At 35.7% G+C, this 25,521-nt stretch overlaps 1 protein-coding gene across 1 annotated transcript; it reads right to left on the reverse strand.

The window, feature by feature from the left end:
• Nucleotides 1-3,051: 3,051 nt before the first annotated feature.
• On the reverse strand, nt 3,052-21,071 carry LOC129220541 (sulfotransferase ssu-1-like). Its single transcript, XM_054854970.1, has 2 exons — nt 20,922-21,071; nt 3,052-4,394 (listed from the first exon to the last, which is right to left on the reverse strand). Exon 2 carries the CDS (start codon nt 4,376-4,378, stop codon nt 3,413-3,415), a length of 966 nt encoding a protein of 321 aa, XP_054710945.1. The 5' UTR covers nt 4,379-4,394; nt 20,922-21,071; the 3' UTR covers nt 3,052-3,412.
• Between the last annotated feature and the right edge of the window lie 4,450 nt (nt 21,072-25,521).

The raw sequence follows: 25,521 nt of genomic DNA on the forward strand, positions 1-25,521 counted from the left end.
AACTTAATGTTATTTCCCATTATTGGTAAATTTAATGTGATTCAATAGTTAACTCTCTAAATATCACCAACAGTGACCAAATTGCAACCAAATTATAAAAAAAAAATTAAATCGCCAAATTTGACACTAAGTTGGCGAAAAAACTTGGCGACCAAAAGACTGGTGATATATCGCCAAGTGTCCACCAAATTATAACACCTCTTGAGTTTGCATCGAAATTAACAATGATTCCCCCCCCCCCAAAAGGGGCAAAAGACCCCTTTAGAAACACCCGATTGCAGCCAAAAGGGGAGTTGCACAACTAGACCCCACTAGAAGTCTACGTACCAAATTTCCACTTTCTAGAACATACCATTCTTTAGTTATGCGACATACATACGCACATACGTACATCACGAGAAAACTGGTTGTAATTAACTCGGGGATCGTCAAAATGGATATTTCGGGAGTCGATACGTTCGTAGGCACTTATCCACGTGTGGTCGGGTTGGAAAAAAAAAATTAATTTGGATTTTGACATCTTGAATTCAAATTATGTTTTTCGCAATCACGAGGGTGTGTGTGTGTATGTATGTGTGTGTTTGTGGGGGTATGTGTGTGTATGTATGTGTATTAGGCGTGTGTGTATATATATGTGTAGGCGTGTGTTTGTATGTGTGTGTATTTATGTGTAGGCGTGTGTGTTTGTGTCTGTGTGCAGGCATGAGTGTGTTGGTATGTGTGTGTAGGTGTGTATGTATGCGTGTGCATTCAGGATATGGACGCAACCTGGAGACTGGTTTCGCTAGAGGAGCAGCATCGGGACCTGCCGGTCGACGGTGGTGCTGCAGAGGGAGGCGGAGGGGGGGTAAAATCATAGGAACGCCAAAAACAGTCAAGTGAGAACAATAAGCAATGTGATTGCTCAAAAAAAAAAAAAAAAAACTCAACATTCATTCAGGGGTGAGCAAAATGGAAATTAAGGCCGATTTTTGAGTGAATTTTTTTTTTTTTTGCGAATACAATACTTCTTTTTTTGTAAAAGGAGGTAAAAATCAATGAAAGCCTATCTAGGATCTGACGCGTTTTACTCGAAACTTGAAAATCTACACTTAGGGTAACGGCACCAGTAACAGACATGCTTAAAACATCACTCTCAGGTAAACTCAATTTTCTGAGCTTTTTAATGTTTTTAGTCTTTTAAAACTACTTTTCTCTCATGCAACTACACCTCATCTAACGTTTGGATGATTCTGGACCCTCTGAATTGGTTCATTCTATTTTTATTTGCTCAATTTCGAAAAAAAAGGTTCAACCCCCCAGTAATAGACACCGACAATTCGGTGACACCCAGTAACAAATAAATAGGCTGAGGTTAGGATGAGTAATGGACAGAATTTCCCTTTTCTCTTCAAACAGTGCAAAAGTTATTTATTACTAGAAATTCGCCCGTCATGGTATGACGTGTGAAAATTGTTTCTACATTTGAATGAAGCAATTGCCTGTTTGGTGATATTTTGATAGTTGAGTATAACTTTGATATACCCCCCCCCCCCCAAAAAAAAAAAAAAAAAATTACGCGCCAAATCTGGCGCTCTTAACGGACTTTTTAGGGTTGCTGTTTCTTATTTTGGTGTTGCCAATTTAGGTTTTTTCAGCTTTTAGGTTTTTGCTGTTGCCAAATGTAGTATTTTCTTGTATTTTGTACCATTTTTTGAGTTTTTTTTAAAAAGTTTTGTGGCAACAAAAACAGGTATTTTGCTTGGCGAGAAAAAAAAGTCGCCAAATTTCCGATTTGGGTGGGTATATCAAAGTAGTTCCGATAGTTGAAATTTTAACCCTAACACCAGTGGATTAATCCTAAACTCCAGTAGATAGCGTATATTCGCATCTCCAGAGCTCGAATACGCTACCTTGCTGTGTGATTTACAGTACTACCGAAAAAAGTGAAACGTTCCATTCCACGTGTTTTCTTTGGGATGAATTACAGGCTTCAAATAGTTTATAATGTAATGTAATTTCAGAACAATAGAAAAGAAAGCTTCCTGCAAACACTATGATAAATTACTGTCATTCAGTAATCTTCAAAGCAAGTTATAAGTTACAGCATTTGTTTACCTTTTTCATCCGCCATTTATTGGAGTTGTGAATTGTTTTGGATCCTTCGTTTTCCTAAAATGACAGTCTTACCAGTAAAACTGTTAAGTCGCCGGATCGAGTTCAGCCTTGTCACAATAAAGCTTTTCCATGCATGTCAAACATTACCAGAATATATTATCAAATTATCATACCGTGGCGGCGAGTTTCATTGCTGAAACACGCGGGTTACTTGATCATTGGCTATTATTTATATGAGGATTAGATCTAAAACCTTGTTAAATTCAAATGATCATGAAACACCGGCAGACCTCGGTGGTGGCTGCTCACAACCTTCCACCACTGCCTTGTAAATACCAACTGGCTCATAAAATTCACTGTGATAACATAGATGGTTGCACCGTATTCCTGGGTCGAAGCAACTTCAGTTTTATCCGCCAAAAACTCTTATTATTTAAAACCAAAATTACGACTGTCAGTTACTGGACCCCGCCCCCCCCCCCGGACTGGTGCCGTTACCCTACATCCATTTCATTCTCACTGCCTAACCTAAAATAACGTTATTTGAAACTGCTTAGCGAGAAATTAGCTCACGACTAAAGAGGAGATGCAGCAGTTATCAATTTTTCAAATTCGTTTGGCAATTGGCATTATTTCTTTTATTTCAGAATCTTTTATAAACCAATAAACTAAGGTAAAGGAGAGGTAGGATTGCTATCGCAAAATGATGATGATGGGCAAGCTTAGTGGATATTTGGTCAAAATTGGGTGTGCACCACCGGCGAGTGGGAAGCAGGTACGATTGGAAATGTGTGTGTGAATTGACATATATTTATAAACAATCTTTTTATTACAATGCCCGAGATAATATATCAGACCTTTAAAAGAATTAGAGAACGTTATTGCTTAACCATCATACGCTTTTGCATGCGATTACAGAAAGAAACCAAAACAATATTTGTTCATTAGTACTTCAAGTTCTTTTTTTTTTTCTTTTTTTTTTTGCAATGAACAAAGAGTTTGTAATGAATTTAAAGTTTTCATCAGATCAGAAACGTTTCACAAATCAGTCACACAAATACAAACTGTGCCTTATATTATTGTTTCCTGCGAATCCAATGCGGTGAAATCACGAACCAGGAACAAATCTTCCATCTTTTAATCAAAAGTGTTTGTTTTGATACAATGGATATCCCTTTTCGCTAAAAGTCAAAGATCGTAATTTAGGTTAATCGCGAATCTCTGCCCTTTGAGATTTCTCCACTTCTTCTCACTGCAAAATGGATTCTTCATAACCAATGAATTCCTAATTTTCTAACAAATGCTGCGGAAGATTTTATCCTGAAACGCTTTCATCTACCACATTTTGCCATAATTTTAAAACATCAGAATTTCCCCACTTTTCTTTCGTTCTAGCATCCAGGCGTTTCTTCTGTTCTTCTGAAAGAAGTATTTTCCCTTCCCCAACTTTGCCCTTCCTAACAAAACTTCCAACTGACGAGTGTCCCTCTTTTGCGGCATCTTCCATAAGCTTTGCATAATTTTTCATCACCACACTGCCTTCAACAAATTCTTTAGGCGTAGCGCCCGTAAAACCATCATTCCAAAAAGTCCCAATAGTTTCTTTCATGAAATCAAAACTACTGTATTTTAACACATCATTCAAAACTTTCCCATCATCAGCTATTAAACTGTTGTAATAATCTTCGCCAAGGAATTTTGCGATTTTAAGTATCGCTCCCTTGGTGTCTTGCTTCATCGCCTCGTAAGTCAAGAACATAACATTTGGTTTATCTTTTTGTTCATACCAAGAAAGCACGTTGTCGAAGTAATCTTCAAAATCAACTTGACCTCTGATAAAAAGTTCGAAGAAATCATCGAATGTACCGTCAGAGAAACAGTAGATCGGAAAGAATCTGACATGGTGGTAAAAAGAGACTACGCAGTCGGAGGGCAACCTAGCGACATAGATATACTTAGCTTCGGGAGAGAAATTGATTCGGTCAAATGGCAAGTGGGTTTTCAGAATGCAAGACTTGTCTTTATTCTCTATTTTCTCTAAATTTGTCATTTCCATAAATAAATTCGACTTGAAGTACTCTTCAGCTGTGGTGGGAGGCTTCCCTCCTTGCAAGATCAAGGAAACTATTTGTATGGTCCAGGTAGTGCCACATTTTGGATAAGTAGCGATGACTACATCTCCTTCCTTAGGTTTATGTCTGCAGGCAGCTCTGAATACATCAGCATCGAAGCTAGGTGGCAGCTTGAAACCGTCCACTTCAACAACCTTGTAGGTTTTCATTCTCGAGATTTTTTATCTGAAAGAAAGAAACGAAAATTATTCGCTGTCAGTCAAACCAGTTGCGTAATTTTAATCATGCAACCGCTGAACTTAGTTCTTTTATGCCGATGTTGATATTAATACGATCATTGTGTGTGTGTGTGGACAACAGGAAGTCATTAGAATCAGTATTTATAATTAGGAATGGCAATTTATGAGCTGACCGAAACTAAATTTGAATGAGAGGCAGAGCCGCAGAGAGCCCTTGTCGGTTATGTCGCCGGGTCCCTCCCGCCTCCCAAAAAGAGAAAAAAAGAAAAGAAAAAAGGGGGAAAGAAGAGAAAGGGGGGGGGGGGTTCAAAATGCTTATTAGAGAACAATTTACTCTATTTTAAGTGCCACAACAGTAAATAACAAAAGAGTAAATTTGATTTAATTTTTACGTTTTCGCTTATTCGGAGTCCCCCCCCCCCCTTTTCTTTCTTCCCTTCTTTCCTTTGTTTCTTTCTTTTGCGTTAGTGTCGCCGAGCCCCTAGTTTCCGACTAGGCTGACATGGCCTCTAGTCGGGCCTGAGAGGGAGGGAAATTCAAATTCATAGTTGCAATTGTTATTCTTTATTTTGGTGATGCTGCAATTCACTCATACATTTGATGCGTGTGAGGTGTGACTACATATGTTAATAAACACACACAGGGGTGCCCCTAATTTAAATTTTTGGGAGGGCGAAACTTTCTCAATTTGCCGAATGAAACTCCAAATTTTGCCGAATGATAAAATACGAGCATGCATACCAGGGTGTATTGAAAAATGCTTCTTTTATAAAATTCAAACTGTGTGAAGTGGATAAAAAAATTGCTCCTACTGACCAACATGTACCACAAAATTTTTTATTCAAATCAAAAAATATTTAGATATGCCGCACGAGGCCTAAATTTTATAATTTTCTACAAAAAAAAAAAAAAATTCTATGCATATATATTTTTAACTAGCAATTTTTTTTTAATTTTCAAGTTGACTGATGTTAACGATGAAGTTGAAAATTATTGTTTAAAAAAAATTTTTTTTTTGTTCTTTTGCAATATTTAGGTATCTTGAATAGTTACATGAAATATATCGCCAGCTCAGTCAATTCCAGCCGAGGACTGCATTTTCGTGCTTATTAGCATTGAATATCTTGCATAGGGTCAGGTGGGGTGGAATGGGTATAAAAACAGGTGTTTTTGAATGATTACCGAACTATTCAAATCTGATATCCAACAATTAAAAACAATAACTGAGATTTTACATTTCAACAATACATTTCACATATCCACAGTTTTTTTTTTACTGAAATTATTTTATTATTTGGTGAAAAGTTATTATTTCAAAGCCTGTTTCTATACCCATTCCACCCCATGGCGTGGGGTGAAATGGGTAGTATTATTTTAAATCCAATTTCAGAATGAAAACATGAATTTATTTATTTATTTTTTTCACAAAAGATATTAACATAAGGGTAAAAAACTCTTGAATAGTATAATCTTTAATTTCGTAGCAATTGAAGGTATAATGTCCCCGGTTATTGAGGATTGGCTGACTTCGTTTTTTGATGATTTGTTCTTCCTCAATCTCCATTTCTTCATTATTGGGGAAGGTGAAAATTCGATTATCACTGAAGGGTGTTTTGCCTTCAGGGTGCGATTTCAGGTAACTTTCAACCATGTCCAATACATCTTTACGACTTAATGGGTATCCATATTTTGCAGTAAATTTAAGTGCCTCAACATTTTCTGCAGTAACAGCATTTCTTCATCCATATATAATGCAGTTTGTCTTCTTGATCCTTTACCACTTGGTGATTTTGTAACCCATCTTATAAGTTTTTCGTGTGGCGCTGAATATTCCTTAGAAGCTTTAAATATTCACATTCCTTCAGTCACTTTCCTGATAGCAATTTCTAAATCAGCATCTGAATATTTCTTCTTACCCTTTGCTAAATATGTTCTAGGCATAACTATGAAAAAATATTTTTATTTTTTAATGTATCACTATGAATTGATTATTTTTAATGTAAAGTTGATATATTGTGTATATTTAATTTGTGGCTATTTATTCTATTTTTAACAAATACATTCTTTTTTTTTTTAAAGTGACAACAAAGGAATAATACTACTACTCCTGTTTGTGAAAATTGCAACACCATGAAGGAAGCATCATAGTTGAATGAAATTTAATACACAGTTGAGTGGTAATGGTACAAATAAATGATTACATTTTTAAACCAAACAAACAATAAAAAGAGATAGAAATTAGTATTTTGTGTGGCCACCACGCGCCGCAATAAGAGCTGCTACACGACTCGACATGGAGTGAAACAAAGTTTGAATATCTGCCTGCGGAAGAGTAATCCATATTGGTTGTATGCGCAACCAAAGTTCGTCTGTCGAAAGCAACAGGACGCGGATCACGAGCGAGACGCCGCCCTACGAAATCCCACATTGAATCGGTGACATATCCGGGGAATATGCAGGCCAAGGAAGAAGCTGTACCTGCTGTGAATCAAGGTAAGATTCGACAGTCCCGGTGACATGTGGACGGGTATTATCCTGCTGGAATACAGCCCCTGGAAATCCTTGCAGGAAAGAAATAGCTTGGGGCTGTAAAACTTTGTTTATGTATCGGGTACTGTTCAAATTGCCCACAATTCGTAGCAATTGTGATCGTCCATGATATGCTATGGCACCCCAGACCATAGTTCCGGGTGTTCGTCCACTGTGGCGTGAGATAATGCACTCCGGAATGTGCCGTTCACCGGCATAGCGCCTGACACGGCCATCATGGTGCCACAAATTGAAGCGGGATTCGTCAGAAAAGACGACCAGCTGCCAATCAGCACGCCAGCTCCTCTGCACATTGGCCCATTGTAGCCGCAGGCGGCGATGGTTTTGCGTGAGAGGAATCCTGTATAAAGGAATCCTTGCGCACTGCCCACGCTGCAGCAGACGTCTCCGAATTGATGAAGCACACAATGAAACACCTGTAGCTGTTGACCACTGTGCTGCCAATCGTCTAGAAGAAGCTGTGCGTCCGTCAGCGCCATACGCACCAGGTGTCTGTTATCGCGAGCTGACGTCACATTTCGGGGTCCACTCCGGGATTTCCGAGCTGTCCGACCCTCGTCCGAACACTGCTTCCAAACACGCATGATTGTGCTGCTGTTACGCTGCACACGAGCGTCTACTGCACGATAAGACAATCCAGCATCACGAAGGCCGACGATTCTGCCCCGTTCAAACTCCGAAATTTGCTCAAATTTCGCTTTCTTTCGTCGAAGAGGCATAGTAAAGATTCAGTTAAAGTTTACTCTAGCATATAACCACTGATAATCATACACGCCTCGCTACAGCTGTCTATTTATATTCAGTTCGATCCGCCGTTTAGAGGGCGCTGTTCAGCATACGCATGCGCTACCGGTCTGCAATTCTAATCATTTGCATATCATGCCCTACTTTACATTTCCTGCAATTTTCAGCTCACTCGCGTAAGTCATTCGTGGTGTTGCAGTTTTCACAAACAGGAGTGTATGACAACAAGAACTTTTTTTTTTAGAATAGAATTCTGATAAAGAATACTACCATATTTTATTTTATTTAGACATGTATTCCTTACTTGTTAATTTTACTATAAAGTTAACAAGTAAGTTATACTAAGTTATACATATAAGTTTAGAAAGATGGAAAGTAAATTTTATGTGTAGGGATTCTATTAAATTATTTTAAAATACATACTAAGTGTATTTTATGTAGTAATACCATCACATTTTAACATAATTGAGCGTTTTTAAGAATTTCAGAATATTAAACTTTCAATAATGAAGAACTTACTTCAGAGAAAACTTTTAACAAGAAAAAATGTGTCTGTGTCACATTAAGCCTAATATTATACCCATTCCACCCCACTTTAATTTTTCAAACATATTTCATCAAATATATGGAATTTTTCTTACCTGATTTTTTCAGTTGACAAAGGAGACTTCCTTAAGTGAAAATAACAGTAACAGAATGCTTTCGAAATGAAAACAAAATCATGAAAACAAAATTTCGAAGATATCAGTTATATAGTTTGGATTTTAACAATGTAACTTTCAAGAAGGCTGCTGCTAAACTGTTGCCACTCAATTTTTTCTGGAACCAAAATAAAGCCAAACAAGTGTAAATAACATGAGTGTTTTTATTTTTTTCATCATTTTTTTTTTCCTTCTGTAATTCAAAGATTAATAAACTACCCATTCCACCCCGCCTGACCCTAGTATTCAAAAATAAGGATTCTTTAAAGTTTTCATTATGAATGAATTAATTACATTGAGAGGAATAAAAATGTTTCTGGCGCTATTCCTGCTGGTTCTTGTGTATAATGACCTCCTGAATACAAATGGAACCTCCTTTCACCCCTCATCAGAGTGACATCACCCACCATGTTTTGCAAATGGAGCCCCCTCCCCTATTTCTTTTTTCAGTTTTCGACAATGTTATTGCGGGTATTTTAACTTGTGACGGTGCATTATTAATTAACCGCCAAAATTCCTCTGAGAAAAGCTAGTGAGATGACAAGTTTAAAAACATAAAAACATAAACATTTGTAGCAAGGAGAGAGACTTGAGGGGAGGGAGACAAAAAAAAAAGTTTATTTAAGGTAAATTATTAAGGTTTATTTTAAAAAAAACAAAAACCTTAAAACGATCTCTTTTTTTCTGGGGTTTTTCACAATTTTTTCATTATTTTTCGGTGTAAAACCAGATTATCGGCTTCACTCATAGACATGGAAGCCATAGATATGGAAACCGGTTCGCGAGCGAACCGGTTTTCATATCTATGGCTTCACTCACATGAGCTCCGAATCTGAAAATATGTTCACGTTGTAAAAAAAACTGAAAAAAAGAAAGGAGAAGAAAAAGAAATCTTGGAAGCGTCAACAGTTGGAGTAGTTGAGAAGACGATACGATTTAAGTAAGTGGCCAGTACAGTCTAACCACGGATTGTATGGATTTGGCAAACGCCCAGTTAAGACGAGTCTATCTGAAGGAGGGGGAAAAGTAAAAATTCGAAGCGCGTGTTCCGCTCATTTGAATGAGACTCTGCTTAATTAAGAGGCTAACATGCACATCTGCAGAAGCTTACATCCCTTCAAACAAATAGACGCGTCCATCTCCGCTGTAAACCGGATGTTTGCCTTTCCATACAATCTGTGGTCAGACAGTACACGTGTTCTAGTTCAGTTACGTAAAAAGTCCTTACTTATATCCCTTTCTGTAACACTTAAAAACGCCGGCGAGCCTCTTGCTGCTCGTCGCCCCGTTTTACCGATTTCTTTTGTAAAAGTTGCAGCTGAAATTAAATGACTCAATTAGAGATTGTAATGGGGTGGTTTCCTTCAGTCAAAAGTACTACTTTTAGTCATTGAAATGGATAGAATGAGCAAAAAAAAAAAAAAAAAAAAAACATGGACCCAGAAAATATCTTCATTTTCCCAACAGTTTTTTTTTAATTTTTTTTAAATGTCCGATTTTTCAAAACAAGGCGTGGTCTTGATGACGTCACAAATGATGCATTTTGGCGCATTTTTCTACAGCGTTTCCACGGTATGATAATCAAGAAGCGAATTAAATATTGCGCTCTAAGCTTGCTATCAACCATATCGTTGCCAATACACGTGAGTAAAGATGCGAATTAAATATTTTGCACTGTGAATGGCAACACTGAATGGCATTTTATCATTTGTGATGTCATCGGAAGAAGCCGTAAACAATGAAAGCGCTTCGATTTAAGTATTTTTTTTTAAATATTTAACTTTAACAAATTATTTAAAATATGGCGAGATCCTATGTTTTTAAGCATGCTCTTTCAGAAAAAAATACTTTTAAAATTTTAGAAACGACCTCATTGTCAGCACAATAAACGAAAAAGGAATAAAATACCACTTATAGGATTTTTATCCTATCTATTAAGTTACATTTTCTTAGTTTAATTAACTTTTGCATTACTTTCTTTTTTTTCTCGTTTCATATTTTAAATGTTTAATACTTCGTGTGCTTTCTAGAATTTTTTAGAATGAGCCTACTTTTCACACTGGAAGCACCACTCGAATTTGCCGCCCGGGACAAGATCCCCGCATTTCCCCCTTCCCCCCCCCCCCCACCCCGTAGATCCGGTGCTGCATATGGCGGATAACGCCACAGCCTTATGACGTAGGAAAGGAAAATAATAATAAGACAGTCTTTGTTTTATGTAATCTTATAAGTTTTTTTTTCTTCCCCTTATCCATTCAGTGATCTTTGCTGCGAAACTTTAAAATTTGACAGCTTGCATGGTTAAATATTTCGGACTTTTTTTTTTCTAATCGATTCATCAATGTGCAATTTAAACTGATGCAGTGTTGATTTCTCTTTCTCAAAGCTCTTTCGAGTAACACAGAATGATAAGGGGTGTGGGAAATTTTTCATCTCTTCAGTAGGAAATTTATGTGAAATTAATATAATTACAAAAAAACTAATTCGAAATTTAAAACAAAAAAAAAACGATCTAGGTGCAAACACCTGGGGCTCGAAGTAATTTGGTACATACAACATTTCAAGGCTGTATGTACTATGGGGTCTCCTGGACGCAGGCCCGACACGGACTTCCTTTCACAATTTCTTTGACCTTACTTTTAAAAAAAAATTTTACAGAAAAAAAATCATATTTAAAGGGGGCAAGATAAACAAAATTAAAACTAGAAATTTTTTCAATCCAAATTACCACTACTCCTCCACTCTACTCTACAGTGCTATAAAATTTTCACTGTTGAAATATAATGGCCAATATCAAAAAAAAAAAAGTCGAAAGGTTAATGTTTATTTTTATTATTGCTCATGCTCTATTTAGGATTCAAAAACTAAATTTATAATAAGCATTTGAGTTCAAATATTACTAAACTTGTGACGACATAATCAGGAAAATAAATTGATCTCATTGAAAGGGAGAAGGGGAAAAAAACTTTTCCCTTGGTGTTTCTTCTCCCTTTGCCAATGAGACAACAGCCCCACCCACTCCAAAGATACAATTCAAAGTAAATATTTTCCAAGTTTGTATTAAAAAGAAATCCACACGAACTTATTTCACATTTTCATGAAGATCTAAATATAGCATTTTCTTTGAAAACTGTTATAAAAGACCATATTGCAAAAAAAATATACACAACAGGCTTACTTACGCTTAAAAGCTAAAAGCTTATGTTCAGAATGCTTCTGATTCGAAAGAAAAACGCTGTTCTCTACACACAATAACGCGAAGGACTAGCCAAGGACAACTGACATCACGCTGCACAAGTATCTACGTCACATTGTGATACGAAATTTATCATCGTGCATGCATCTGAAGAGCGAATGAATCAAAATTAGCTTTGAATGTGATGTCTCTCATCATCACAATTTCAAAACTAGTATGTTGTGGCCATCACGAAACTTTCTTCTATATTTTTCCTTTTTCTGATCCCTCCCCATGCTTGACGAGGAAGCAATATTCCTAACAAAAACAAAATGACACATGCAAAAACTTGACGACCATCCCAATGTCTGAATTATTGTAAAAGCAAAGCAAAGAGCGAAAATTGAAGGTTACTTTAAAAGCCTTACTTTAATTAATTACAAATATTTTATTTATTAAAAAAACATAAGATGGCAACAGTTAAAAATTTTAAATCATTGAGATAATATTTCCGATCATTTCCATACAATTAAAATCACGAGAAATACGCAGACGACAATCTATTACGATTTATCTTTCTTATTGTTGCATTAATAAAGCTATTTTTATTCGCAAAAAAAAAGAAAAAAAAAAATCAACACCTCTTGGAGCGATTGGAGTCAAAATTGAACCAAAGCCTGTTTACGTATGGATTCACATATATTCCAAATTTCAAACAGAACGTAGCATTACTTCTTGAGATAGGGCACTCACAATGGAAAAAAAGAACGGGCGATTGCGCTACCCCCTTTTTAGCTGTTGACACCAAAATAAAATCAGCTCTTATACCCACTAAGGGCTACTTGTCAAAAAATTTTTGTTTGATTCCGTTCGTTATTTCTTGAGATACAGCAGTCACAATTCACGACAAAAAACGTTCTATAACTCAACCCCCGTTTGAGCTATTGACACCAAAATTGAATCAGCACCTGCTCCAGTTAGGGGCAACATATGGACCAAATTTTATTTGATTCCGCCAGTTACTTCCTGAGGAATAGCAATCACGCGTAACTCAAAAAACGTCCCATTGCTCCACCCCCCTTGGAGGAATTCGCGCCAAAAACCAATGGGCACAAGTTCACATAGGGTCACATATGTGTACCAAATTTCGTTCAATTTCATGCGATAGTTTTTGCTGTAGAGCGGCCACAAAAAACTGGTCACACACAGACGTGACACACATACACACACATACACACACACACAGACAGACAGACATTTTCCAAAAATAGTCGAAATGAACTCAGCACACCTCAAAACGTTCGAATCTGTCAAAATTCGAAATTCGAAAATTTGCACGAATCCAATACTTTCTTCTATATATTAGATATAGAAGAAAGTAAAAACAATTGGAAGAGACAATCAATTAATTCATGAATTCGGCGCAGCTGTAGAAACATACTGCGGCACTCCCCTCTCGCACGAAATACTTCCTTCCAACGAAAGAATAAGATTTTAACTACATTTTGGAAGGAGCATCTTTTTAAATATATTTCTCTCGCACGCGTTTAAAAATTACCTATTTAAATGCTAGCAATTGACATTTCCAAATACAAATGCAAAAGTGAAGACCAGCAGCAGGCTTTGGGCCCAGCTAGGCTGGACCTACGCTAAAATTTAAAATTATTACTTCGTTAGTTAAGTATATAATTCCTCATTAAATTAATAAATTAGTTCATTGACTAATGATTAAAAAAATTGATTAGTTGATTAATAACTTTTTTAACTAGATATTTCTATTTATACGAATGCAAATACAAATGCAAAAGTAAAGACCAGCAACAGGCTTTGGGCCCAGCTAGGCTGTACCTAGGCTAAAATTTAAAATTATTACTTCGTTAGCTTAGTATATAATCTCTCATTAAATTAATAAATTAGTTGAGTAATTAATTAATCAGTAAAAAATAATTAATTGGCTGATTAATAAGTTAACTAGTGAATTAGATATTTCTAAATGCCAATACAAATGCAAATGCAAAAGTGACGACCAGCAACAGGCATTGGGCCCAGCTAGGCTGAAATTTAAATCAAGTAAAAATTTAATATTATTACATCGTGAGTTAAGTACATAATCTCTCATTCAAGTCAGGGATCAATTTCGGACAAAAGAAGTGCAGGAGCCCTTCAGCCCTATAATTATCCAATCTCATTTCATGCGTAAATAGTCTGAATTCCCGTCTGCAAAAAAATCGCCTAAATTTGGAAAGCTGTAGAGGAGCTGAGCTTCAGTGAGCTCCCACGCAAATTAAGCCTTGATGAAGATATATTACCTATTATTCATTATTTTCTCCAAATTATGAAGAAGAGAAATAATAAAGCTCAGTAATTTTGAGTAAATCAAGCAAAATAATAATTAGAGCTTTTCTATTGCTCTTTTTCTTTTTTTTCTCTCGAAAAATTGTTCTTTCAAATAACAATAAAAATAGTTTACGAGGCATTGGGAATGCATTGAAAAACATGAATTTTAAGAAACATTTCTAATTTGCTATAAACTGACTCATATGTGTTTTTATATTTTCCCATGAGATAAAAAAAGAAAAGAAAAGAAAAATTATCCTGTTTACTTTTGTTTTTGCAAAATGTTCACAAAAAATTTCATCAGTGAAAAATAAAACTCCGTTTTCATACGAAGACGCATTTATACCGGAGTTTCTAGATTGAACAATTGCAATGCAGTGTGACCGTTTGTGAGGGGTAAGGGCGCCCATATGCAAAATTGTAAGGGGGGGGGGAGCTCAGATATTTCCCCCAAGGTTTAGCAGGATATTTTCCCCATGGAAACCGATTTCAGTGTACAGATTAAGAGTCATTAAAATTTGACATTTTAATAACTTATTCATTAACGGCTGGAGAAGAAATGTTTTTACATTTATGCAAAGAAAAAAGTACTAAAAGCAAGGAAGTTCTAATTTCTAGGGGGAGGGGGGGGGGGGCTCCGCCCTATGTGGGCGCCCATGGTGAGGGGGAGGAAAGAAAATTCTCATACACGCCAGCATCGATTAGAAAAGACTTAAAAGAAGTGTTGAAAATGTAGTGTGATGTTTTTTTCTTGGAGTTGGATTCAACGACGAATACTGGCAGTTATAGGGAACGAAGACCTGTAAGTTATGTTTTCTTACAAGTGTAGTGTCTCTTCAGTGAAACAACATTTAAAAAATGTAGACACTACCTGAGCAGGAGCGCAGGTCAAATAAAAGTCTCCAAATGGTTCGTTTCTTTTCTTTCGTATCTTTCTGTTTTTTTTTTCATTGTTGTCAACTATACTTCAGTTTTATCATAAAAACATTTTTATTTGGTTTCCGCAGAAAATAAAGCATGAAAATAACTTCATATTCCAAAATTTTACTGGAGTTTGTAAGAAATCAAAAAAGCGGTTCTACAAATTTCTCTAACTCTTTTTTTTTTTTTTGTTTCTGTAGATACATTCATCTGCGCACATACGGAAGAATTAGTTTCTGTTATTGCAGTTCTGCGAACTATAATGATCGTTAGAAAATTTATTTCATTAAATATCGGAAATATTTTCACTAGTATATATATATTCACTAGTATACCTAGCATGGGTAGCTCTGATAAATTTCTGTAGATCCATCTCGTACCTTTCCTTTCTCTTATTACCATAGATCATCTAAAACTTCGTCTTTTTAGGGCCCCAATTTCAACAAAATTTCCAAGGGAGAGCTCCCCAACCCTTCTAATAACGTCATTAAAGATAAAGATAATCTACAATTGCATTTTCTGGACTTACAATTTCAAAAAACTATGGAAGGAGGGCCCCTGAACCTCTCCTCCTAATGACGTTACCAAAGATCATTTAAAAACTGTGCTTTAAAAGCTAACTTCGAAAATTTTGCAGGGGAGCGTCCTCGCTCTAGTCAACATCATTAAAGATAGTCTTAAACTTCGTTTTAAGTGCTTTAATTATGGAAATTTCTGGGATTGAGCCCCAGAATCTCTTTTTCCCCTAGCATCACTAAAGATCTTCCAAAACTGCGCTTTTAGAGCCACAATCTGGGGGAAAGCACAAGAACTCCCATCTCCCTTACCATAATCGAATTTAATCTACCATTGCGTTTTTTTTTTTGGGGGGGGGGGGGGGTGGATTTAATTTCGAAGAATAGCCAAAGGAAAGTCATTGAACCTCTTATCTCCTAATTTTTCCAAAGATCGTCTAAAGTGTATTTTTAAAACCACAAATTCGAAAATTTTCCGGGGGTGGGTCCCCGAATGTCTGTTCTCCTTAACTTCATCACAAATCACCTAAAACTGCGTTTTTTAAGTCAGAATTTCCGGGGGAGAGCCCCGGAACCCCTCTTCTTCGTTAAGGAATTGAAGATATATAACAGTTGCGTTTTCAAAGTTTCAATTTCGAAAAATGGACGGAGTTGGGAGCTCCCCGAATTCCTTCTCTTGTTGGAAACCCATAAATCAAACAGTGCATTATGCAATTGGAGAAATCCCAATTGTGTAATCATGGAAACCCCCCAATTGCACAACCACTCACACCGTTGATTGCACGAAAAAATTCAAAAAGTTGCTCAGATTAATTCATTTGAAGATCGTACAAAATGCATTTTTTAGACTACAATAACAGACTTGAAGAAGCTCCCTCCCTATTTTGAGTGAATATTTTATTCACAATTAGGTTCATATAGCGAATATGTACTTAGATTCAGTAACACGATATCCCCCAGAAGCTGAAAAACACTCTCTTCCCTGTATTTATAATTCGTTTGAAAAAATTACAGGGGCCGTCATTACCCCTAATTTTTTGATCTCGCAATAGGTCTGGATATTATTTACTTTATCATTTTACCACTGAATTGAATACCAAATTTTCGGCAATTTTAAGTGTAATTCAAAGACTCAAAAATTTTCTTTAGTCAATAACAACCCCAAGATGGTAGATAATGATAATATAGTTTTTAAAAAATTTGTTTTCGTCATCGTGTACTTGAATTGATTTTGGTGATATCAAAGACACAAACAACTTTAATGATCTCAGCTGCCCCAGGAACAAAATCTGGGATTCGCCACTGATTTTCACTTGTTCCCAGGAGAAAAGCAAAAATGGAGTTTGTAGGAACGTAACCAAGAACTTTTGAAACAAATTCAGCAGAATTTGTTTCAACAATAAATAAATTTCGATTGCCTAGTAAAGATAACATAAGAAATTAATTATTTAGCTAGAAGCAGTATTAGGATGCAGAATCAATATTTGAAGCAATAGGGAAGTTGCAACCTATTAAATGTTCATATTTTGGCTATTGGATATTGTTAACTGACCCTCAAAACTAAAAAATTCACCATCGCCGAATTTTAAAACACCGTGGTTGATTTTTAATGAATTTTTAAAAATCCACGCGCAAAAGTGCGCGCTTCTGAAACGTCACGAGCCTACGTCACAGGGCGCGAATGGGCAGCCTTCCGCCGAAGATTCTTTGTTTTCGCTAAGAACATTTTGAACGCGCTGATGTTTTTATTTTTTAGAAATTCAATAATCTTTTTGAACACACTATGGAGACCGGATTCGTTAAAGCACAATCTAAATAATCTTCCTCGTGTAACATCAATGATGATATTCGAATATTTCCGAGAGGATGAGAGGTTTAATGTTCCAGAAACGCGAGGAGTTAAATGCGAGGAAATAAGCCTTTTACGTTTCGTCTTCGAAGTCGAATACGTGACCTTCGGTTTCTCCCCTATCGGAAGAGCGCATGACGTCACTTCCTATGCCATTTGACGTCACAAGCGCTTGAACTTTAAAAATTAATTTAAAAAAAAACTACTTATCGTATCGCAAAAATTTTTTCACCTATGATGTTCATACATATTACTCTATCATATAAAAATAAAATTGAAAAATCGAAAACTTCCCTATTCCTTATGACTGGAATGTATATTAATTTTCGGATATGTACGATCAAATCATTCTTTTCAAAACATGAGAAGGTTTGTTAATAACAATGATTAAATCATCATTGTCAGCTTTAGTACAAAAAAGTTCAGTATTAGAACCTAAATTATTAAAACTATGGCTGAAGGAATTTACAAAACCTACTTAAGAAATTTCTGAATTAAAATCAAAGTTGGAATCAATAAACTGTCAAAATGACTCCTTCTGTCAGAATAAAAAATAAATCAATAAATATATAAAAATAAATAAATAAGAGGAAGTAACGTTCGTTTGATTTCACAGACAGAGAAATCTTCAACTCCGCAAAGTCCATATTTCCGCTGCTAATTGAAAAGGAATGCCTCATCGATTTCGAAAAGTTTCAAACAGTGGATAAAGGCTGCGCAGATTATGAAGAAGTCTCATTCGCCCAAGCACAAGCGAAAAGAATAATTGCGAAGTTCCTCTCGATCATCAGAGAACTCCAGCGAGACCACATCTCCATCGAAGATATGAGTATCCTAAATTTCATCTGGCAGAAATTCTCCCAAATGGTAGATAGAGGCAGCGATCTCAGCTATAATCGGCAAATAAGGGAAGCCGACTCAAGAATTGAGTACTACAGCGAAAAGGTCGAAGAACTCGAGGAAGAACTCGAAGAATACAAAAGAGACAACCCCTCTCTGCCAGCCAAAGCCTTCTGGAGCCTGATAACAATCACAGATGTCTCGAACAAGACGGAAACCCTAGACCATATAAGAGAAGAAACCCAAACAGACGCTTACGGGCAAATAGGGAAAAATGACGACCTGATAGTCTGCCCGAGGAAAAGAGAAGACTGGGACAAAATCAAAGACCACCTCCAAGAAAAAGGGTACCAGTTCTACACCTCCCCCCTCCCAGACGAAGAAGAACCCCTAAAGCTCGTAATCAAGGACCTCCCGACCGACCTTGGAGCAGAAAAGGTCAAGGAATTTCTAGAAAAATTCCAGTTCACCGTTCACTCCGTCAAACAATTTACGAGGAAACCGGATAACCAGCCCATACCAGTCTACCTCGCCAGTTTGAAGAAAGATAAGAGGACTCACCAGATAACCGACCAGAGAGTTGCCTTTGGATCCCTGCTTGCTCAGACCGAACTCCTAAGGAAAAAATCAGGACCTGTGCAATGCTACAAATGCCAGGAGTATGGCCACATGAGCACCCACTGTTTCCGAAAGGAGAGATGTGTCATCTGCGCAAAGGACCACAGAGCCCGCGACTGCCCAGTAAAGCAGAAAGGACAGATGACCTGCGCCCTCTGCAACGGCCCCCACGTAGCCAGCAGCCGATACTGCCCTCGCCGGCCAGATAGGAGACGACCGCCACCCAGCCAGAGACTCTACCCAAGGGCCCAAGACCAGCCCGGGGAACGAAGACGAGTCCCTCACCGGAGCTATCCACCCAGAACATGGAACCAGCCCCCTAAGACAAGGGACGAGCCCCCCAAGACGCGGGACCAGCCCCCCAGAAAACGAGACCGACCCCACCAAAAGCAGACGACGACCAGAGAAGATCTCAGCCCAGAGATACTGAACCAACTCAAGACCGCGCTCAAGGCCATTGAAGCGCTCCTTCCGTAAAGCTACTTCCAGCCTCCATGTCACCAGTACACACCCCGCCTGACGAACTCAGCACCGACCTACTAGCCATGTGCTCACCCACCGCCCCCCAGGTCCCCTGGGGGGACCTTACGAATCTTTTTCTTTTAGGCTCCTTGCCATCACACCACCTACTTCGCTAAGATACAGGAAAAAGGGAGTTCATTCTCCCTACCCTGCTGCAAATTGGATCGGATCGGATCATTATGGCATTAGATTATAACCTAGGGCCATGCATGACTTAAAATTTTTTCATCTTCTGTGGTTGCAAATGATGAACACTTGTGCCCTGATTACTTAAAACCAAAGTTAATGATTTTTTTGAATTAAAAAAATAAATAAAAAAAGTCAGATTTTTTTTTCTCGGATTTTTTATTTAAATCAGATTTTTTTTTATTTTTTTTTAAATGTTCAAACATTTGTAGATATTAATTACTTTACCATTTGTAAACATAATATATTTCGTACAATAGAGAATCCACTCAACTTTTAAAATTAAGATAAGTTCTCAAACTATTCAATAATATTTTAAGATTTATAAATCCGTTATAAAATGCTAAGATAGGATGTGATTTTTTTTTTATGCTTTGCTTAAAGCTAAGGTTTCCATTATCATGTACGTTTTTAGTGTAAAATAATCTGTTGAACAATTACTTTTCTGAACTATGTTAGTCATGGAGTATAAGAAAAACTCCAAATTTTTATTTTGTTCTAAAGTGTAATTTTGGAGTAAAAGCAATAGAGTGAAAATCTGTTACACACACAGAAAGAGTGATCTATGTAGTTTTGCCTGTTGAGGTTAAGATAGTATAATGCAGTGTAGTTAAATTTAGAGCAATGCATTCTAAAAATGTAAAATTAATTTATAAAAGTAAAATCAACTGATTTTAATTAATGATTTTGTTAAAACAATCACTTAATTCAAATCAAATGATTTTAACCAACGATTTGTTTAAAAAATCATTTGATTTAATCATGATTTAAATCAAGCTGATTTAAATCAATAAACCTTGCTAAAAACAAACCCTGATTACTAAAAAACTAAGCCATATTTCCAATTTTAGAAAGATATTTTGTATACATGTAAGGGCTGTTGTGAACAACTCTCCTCCCCCCCTCAGGTAAATTTTGGCTACAACACTCACTTCTTTTGTTATAAATTAAGCTCTGTTTATATGTATTGTTATGAAAGAGACGCTTATGGAAATAATGAATGAACAATAAAAAGATTCCTTTCTAAAAATTACCAGTCTGACTTTTTTGTAAACAAAAAACCCCCTTTGTTATTTAAGTTTCATAGATACCACTGTGCCAAAAAGTAAAATAAGAAATACAGTGTCAAAAAGCAAATTGCAGATTACTGCAGACACGTGTTTCGTCGTTACAAGGAACGCCTTTTTCATTGCAAAAGAAATGAGCAAGAAACGAAAAAGGCGTTCCTTGTAACGCCGAAACAAGTGTCTGCAGTAATCTGTATTTTGATGCTGTTATTTCTTATTTTTTCTTTGCATTTGTTCGTAGTATTGTGACATTTAATCATGTGCTAGGTCATTAGATTTCAACCCATAATAAATCACTTATAACCATGTGTTTATCAAAACTTCATATTATGTTCAACAACCCAATTGAAGTAATGATTTTTCTTTATTTTAAAATTAGCTTGGGATTTGAAAAGCTTAAAATACCTCTGTTAAGACAGTGAAATTATATTCATATTTTTCACGACTACTAAACATGCAAATACGATAGCTTCCATTTAATTACTTACATAGCATGTTTCTCAGAGAAGATAAACAATCATTAAAAAATAACTGTATTGATTCGACATAGTTTGAACTTTCAATCATGTAGTAGCATTTTTAATAAAGTTCAAAGTAATTAAATTAAAAAACCAATTCCTAATTTCTTTCCAAAAAGCTTTTTTACGGCTCTACCTATTATCGAGACGACGACATGGCCGAGACTTGGCTGCCGGCTGGCTGGCAGCCTAGTCTCCACAGCTAGGATGCCGGCTGGTTCACGTGACCTGTTTGACGGGTTTTTCACGTCACTGTACGGCAGCGGAAACCGAACAGATGTTTGTTTACAGATTGGAAGTCGTATTGTCGCTACGTATCAATTCGTATATATAATTCGATGTTACTTTTTTAATAAAAATATCGACAAGTTCATGATAGTTTGAACCGATACAGGTTTGTACTCTGTGATTACCTACTGCTACCGTCAAATTTGTTCTTTTGTTTGTGAACGAACGAGTCTATAAACTTGAAACTTCTGAATGAAGCCTATTTTTTTTCAATTCCTTTTATTAGTGCTGGAATGACACTAAAATGAGGCTTTCCATTTGTCTACTTGAATTGCTTACAGCAGGCTTCTTAATTGTCCTGATTATCCTGCTAAAAAATATTTTGTCATGAGTATTAACTTTTGGTCCTGATGATCCCAACAGGTTTTCAGTTTGTTCCTTGGGAAAAGTACCTAATTTCTTCATGGTCCTTAATCTGAACTTCAAAAGGTTAAAATTAGCAATTCCCTAGTTAACCAGCAGTAATTAGTAGACTCCGGCAGTAATTGGTAATCCACTGCTTTGCTGATTTACCTACCCGCCATTGGAAACTGATTAATCAGTACAAACATTTTCATGTTAAAAGCAGTGTTCTCCATATACGCTATATACTCTCAAACATTTTTTAGACATATAGCGTTTACTCTCAAGCTTCAAAAATTTTCATACTATGATATATTATGTATATGATTGCATACACATTGTGCGTAATGGATTACTGGGAGTATATGGGTACGTCCACAGCAATTGAACCTTTTCTCACACATTTTTTTTTTCATGAAACCTCAAGTGTTATACACCATTTTAATCCTCAGAAATTGATGTTACTGAAAATGTAACTTAAATTTCCACATAGATAAATATACAATGAAAATTTAATGGGAATTAAGATCACTCAATTTTATTTCCACTAAGGCTTAAAATGTTGATTTTGGAAAACTGACTAAGGATCTCCCATTTTTCAAAAAAAAAAAATAGATACTTTGCATTTAATTTAATAGAGTATAATCTTATTTATCATATGTATGTAGTTAAAACATTTTTATTATTAATTAATAGCTAATTTCAAGTGCTTAATTAGTAGTCAATACATGCATGTCACAAGAGTAACAAAAACATATCAAAGCTTTAATTTTGAAAAAACTTTTTAAAATTTTCACTTCAAACTTCATATTTTCTGATTTGTTAATATCAGACACATTTTACACTAAATATTTCATTTTTTTAATCCATAGATTAAGCTCTGAGGTGATGTCACAAGAGTAACATTTTACTGTCACAAGAGTAACATTTTGTTCTCAGTAGGTTGACTTCTAAGTAATACTAAAATGAAATCAAATAAATAAGATCAAAATAAAAATAAACAACAATCCTTCAAGTTCAGTAGTTATCTTTCTGATCAGAATAATTCTGAAGTATTTAATTAGACACTTAATCAAGGTGATTAATTCTTAATTATACTTCATCAGTGGATCAATTCTTCAAACACATTATACTTTTAATTATGCTATTAGTATATATTTTCATATACTTTCTAATTGTGTTTTATTTGGAATGTATGAAATATCAGGTTTAGTGAAACAGCTCAACTTATTCATTTTTAGTTTAATATGCACATGGTGTTTGCTTTCTTCTTAGTGTTACCATTACTTAAAATTTCATTTTGGTTTCAACAAGAAGTCTGTTTGCAATGGAGGAAATAGCTCAAAATAAGAGAAAAAATGCTGCAGAGCGTCAGAAATTATGGAGGCAAAGGCACAAAAATGAAAAAGAATATTTGAAGATGAGAAAGAAGCAAAACAAAACATATTATGATAAAGTGAAAGGATTGATATCAGAATCTGAAAAGGCTTTGGCAAGAGAAAAGGCGAAGCTTAGGAAAAGAAAAAGTAGAGAATTAGCAAAAGTCAGACATGGTAATGAAACAAAGAAATCTTTAACTCCGCAAGCTTTAGGGAGAATGATGAAGCGTATAGAAAGAAAACTTCCGAGATCGCCTACTAAGAAGCTTTCTGTCATTACAAATTTAGCTCAAAAATCTGGTGTAATTCTAAAAACCACCCCAGTTCCTAAAGCTAATGTTTAACTAGCACAGCGCATAAATTAGTAACCGATTTTTATCTTCGAGATGATATAAGTAGAGTTGATCCTTCAGCTAAAGCTGCATTAGTACGGCGTAAGAAGAATCAAAACAATGCCATAAATCCTAGGCGGTATTTATTATTCACAATAAGGGAAGCTTTCCAAATATTTAAAGACACATTTCCTGACATTAAGATTGGGAAATCATCATTTGCAGCAATGAGACCTAGTTTTGTAAAACCATATAGAGGCATTCCCCAGAACATCTGTATTTGTCGATACCATGAAAATTTCGAAGAAATTTACAAAGCAATAGCAGAGGTATTACCCACCATTAATGTAGGATCACCTAAGGATTTAATAGATTTTATTTGTTGTGATACATCTTCATTTGAGTGTATGAACTCTGAATGTATGATTTGCGAAGATAATATAAAAATACTTTTTGAAGAAGTAGATATCCAAAATGAAGAACAGCGTATTAGTTATTTTCAGTGGAAAAGCATTGCTGGACGTTTTGAGAAGATAAAAGTAACTGAAACCATCAACTCAGGCATATTTTCAGTATGCAAAGAGCAACACAAATACTGAAAGTATTGTGTTGCAAGTAGATTTTGCAGAAAACTATACCTGCCATCAAGATGAGATCCAGTCTGCACACTGGTCAAATCCGCAAGTTACTGTTTTTACAGCAGTCATATGGTGTGAAAGTGGCCAAGTGAAATCGTATGCTATTGTTTCTGATAACATAACACATGATAGATTTTCTGTAAATGCATTTCTTCGCAAAATTTTAGAAGACCACCTTAAAGGAAACGCATCTGTAAAAAATGTAAGCATTTTTTCTGATGGTTGTGCAGCACAATTCAAACAAAAATACAATTTTTCTAACATGTCTTTGATTAAATCAGATTACAATTTGAACAAACTTAGTTGGACATTCTTTTCAACAGCGCATGGAAAAGGAGCTGTTGATGGAATTGGTGCTGTTGTTAAAAGATACGTTTGGGGTGAAGTACGTGCTAAAAAAGGAATTGCAAGAAATGCTGCAGACTTCACAAAAATCGTTGATGGAAAAACAAAAGTCAATGTTATCCACATTTCAAACGAAGAAATCGAAACAGCCAAAGAACGTGTGTCACCTCAATGGGAAAAAGTAAAAAGTGTGAAAGGCACGCAAAAAATACATTTTGTTGAAGCAAGGCGCGATGCAATCCACTACAAGCCCTATCCGCAACATCACTCATTCATAAAATATAGATTTAATACCGAAAACATTGATGAAAAAAGTGACAATACTGATGATGACAGTGAGGTTTTACTTAGCTCAGAAGCAAAGAATGAGAAGCTGCAATGTGGTCAATGGGTATCTTTAACATATGATGGTGCATGTTTTTATGGCATGATAACTGCTGTTATGAATGAAGAATACCAGGTTAAGTGTTTGGTCCCAACAAAAATAAAAGGAGTTTTCAAGTTTGAGCCTGATGAGCACAGTATTTGGTACAAAAAAAGCCAAATTATAGCTAACGCTGATGCTCCCACCTTAATCAACTCTCGAGGATTTTATAGAATATAATTGTTTTATTATTTATTAAATTTTCCATGCCTTAAAATGTAATAAATGTTTAAAAGTTCTATTATATGAAAATAAATGTATCAAAGTATCAATTTAGTGTCTTAAAAGTGTATCAAATGTTACATTTGTCCAGAAATACTATTTTGGACAAATTGTCACAAGAGTAACGTCACAAGAGTAACACTCTGTTTTTTACAAAAGCAAGTGCAATATGTTAACTTGTAATCAGATAACTTTTTTGCTACTATCCTTTTCAAGAGCAATAATACCTTTGGTAAATCTCTGAATTTCAATCTATTATTCCTGTACAATTCACAGGACTTGTAGCTCAAACTTAAAATTTGAAATTTGCCTTTTCCATTGGTCACAAGAGTAACAAATGTTTAATCTTCTCCCAAGGGAAGCAAAATTTCTTAAATTATAATTCAAATATGTTTTTTAAGCAAAACACACATGACTTTCTGAAAAAATCCTGAATTTTAACCTAAATGTATAATGTGACATAATAATTGGAAATAACCACACAAATTTTCTCTGATGGTCACAAGAGTAACGGTGGACGTACCCATATATACCCCTAAAGAAAAAACATGACTGGTTAAAAGTATTATCGCATAGAGGATGTAACAATGCTTATTGAAT

This window comes from Uloborus diversus, chromosome 4 (genome assembly GCF_026930045.1).
Source record: "Uloborus diversus isolate 005 chromosome 4, Udiv.v.3.1, whole genome shotgun sequence".
Taxonomy (NCBI): Eukaryota; Metazoa; Arthropoda; class Arachnida; order Araneae; family Uloboridae; genus Uloborus; species Uloborus diversus.

Coding starts and splice junctions, on each gene's coding strand:
- LOC129220541 (XM_054854970.1), bottom strand. CDS start 4,378: ATGAAAACCTACAAGGTTGTTGAAGTGGACGGTTTCAAGCTGCCACCT.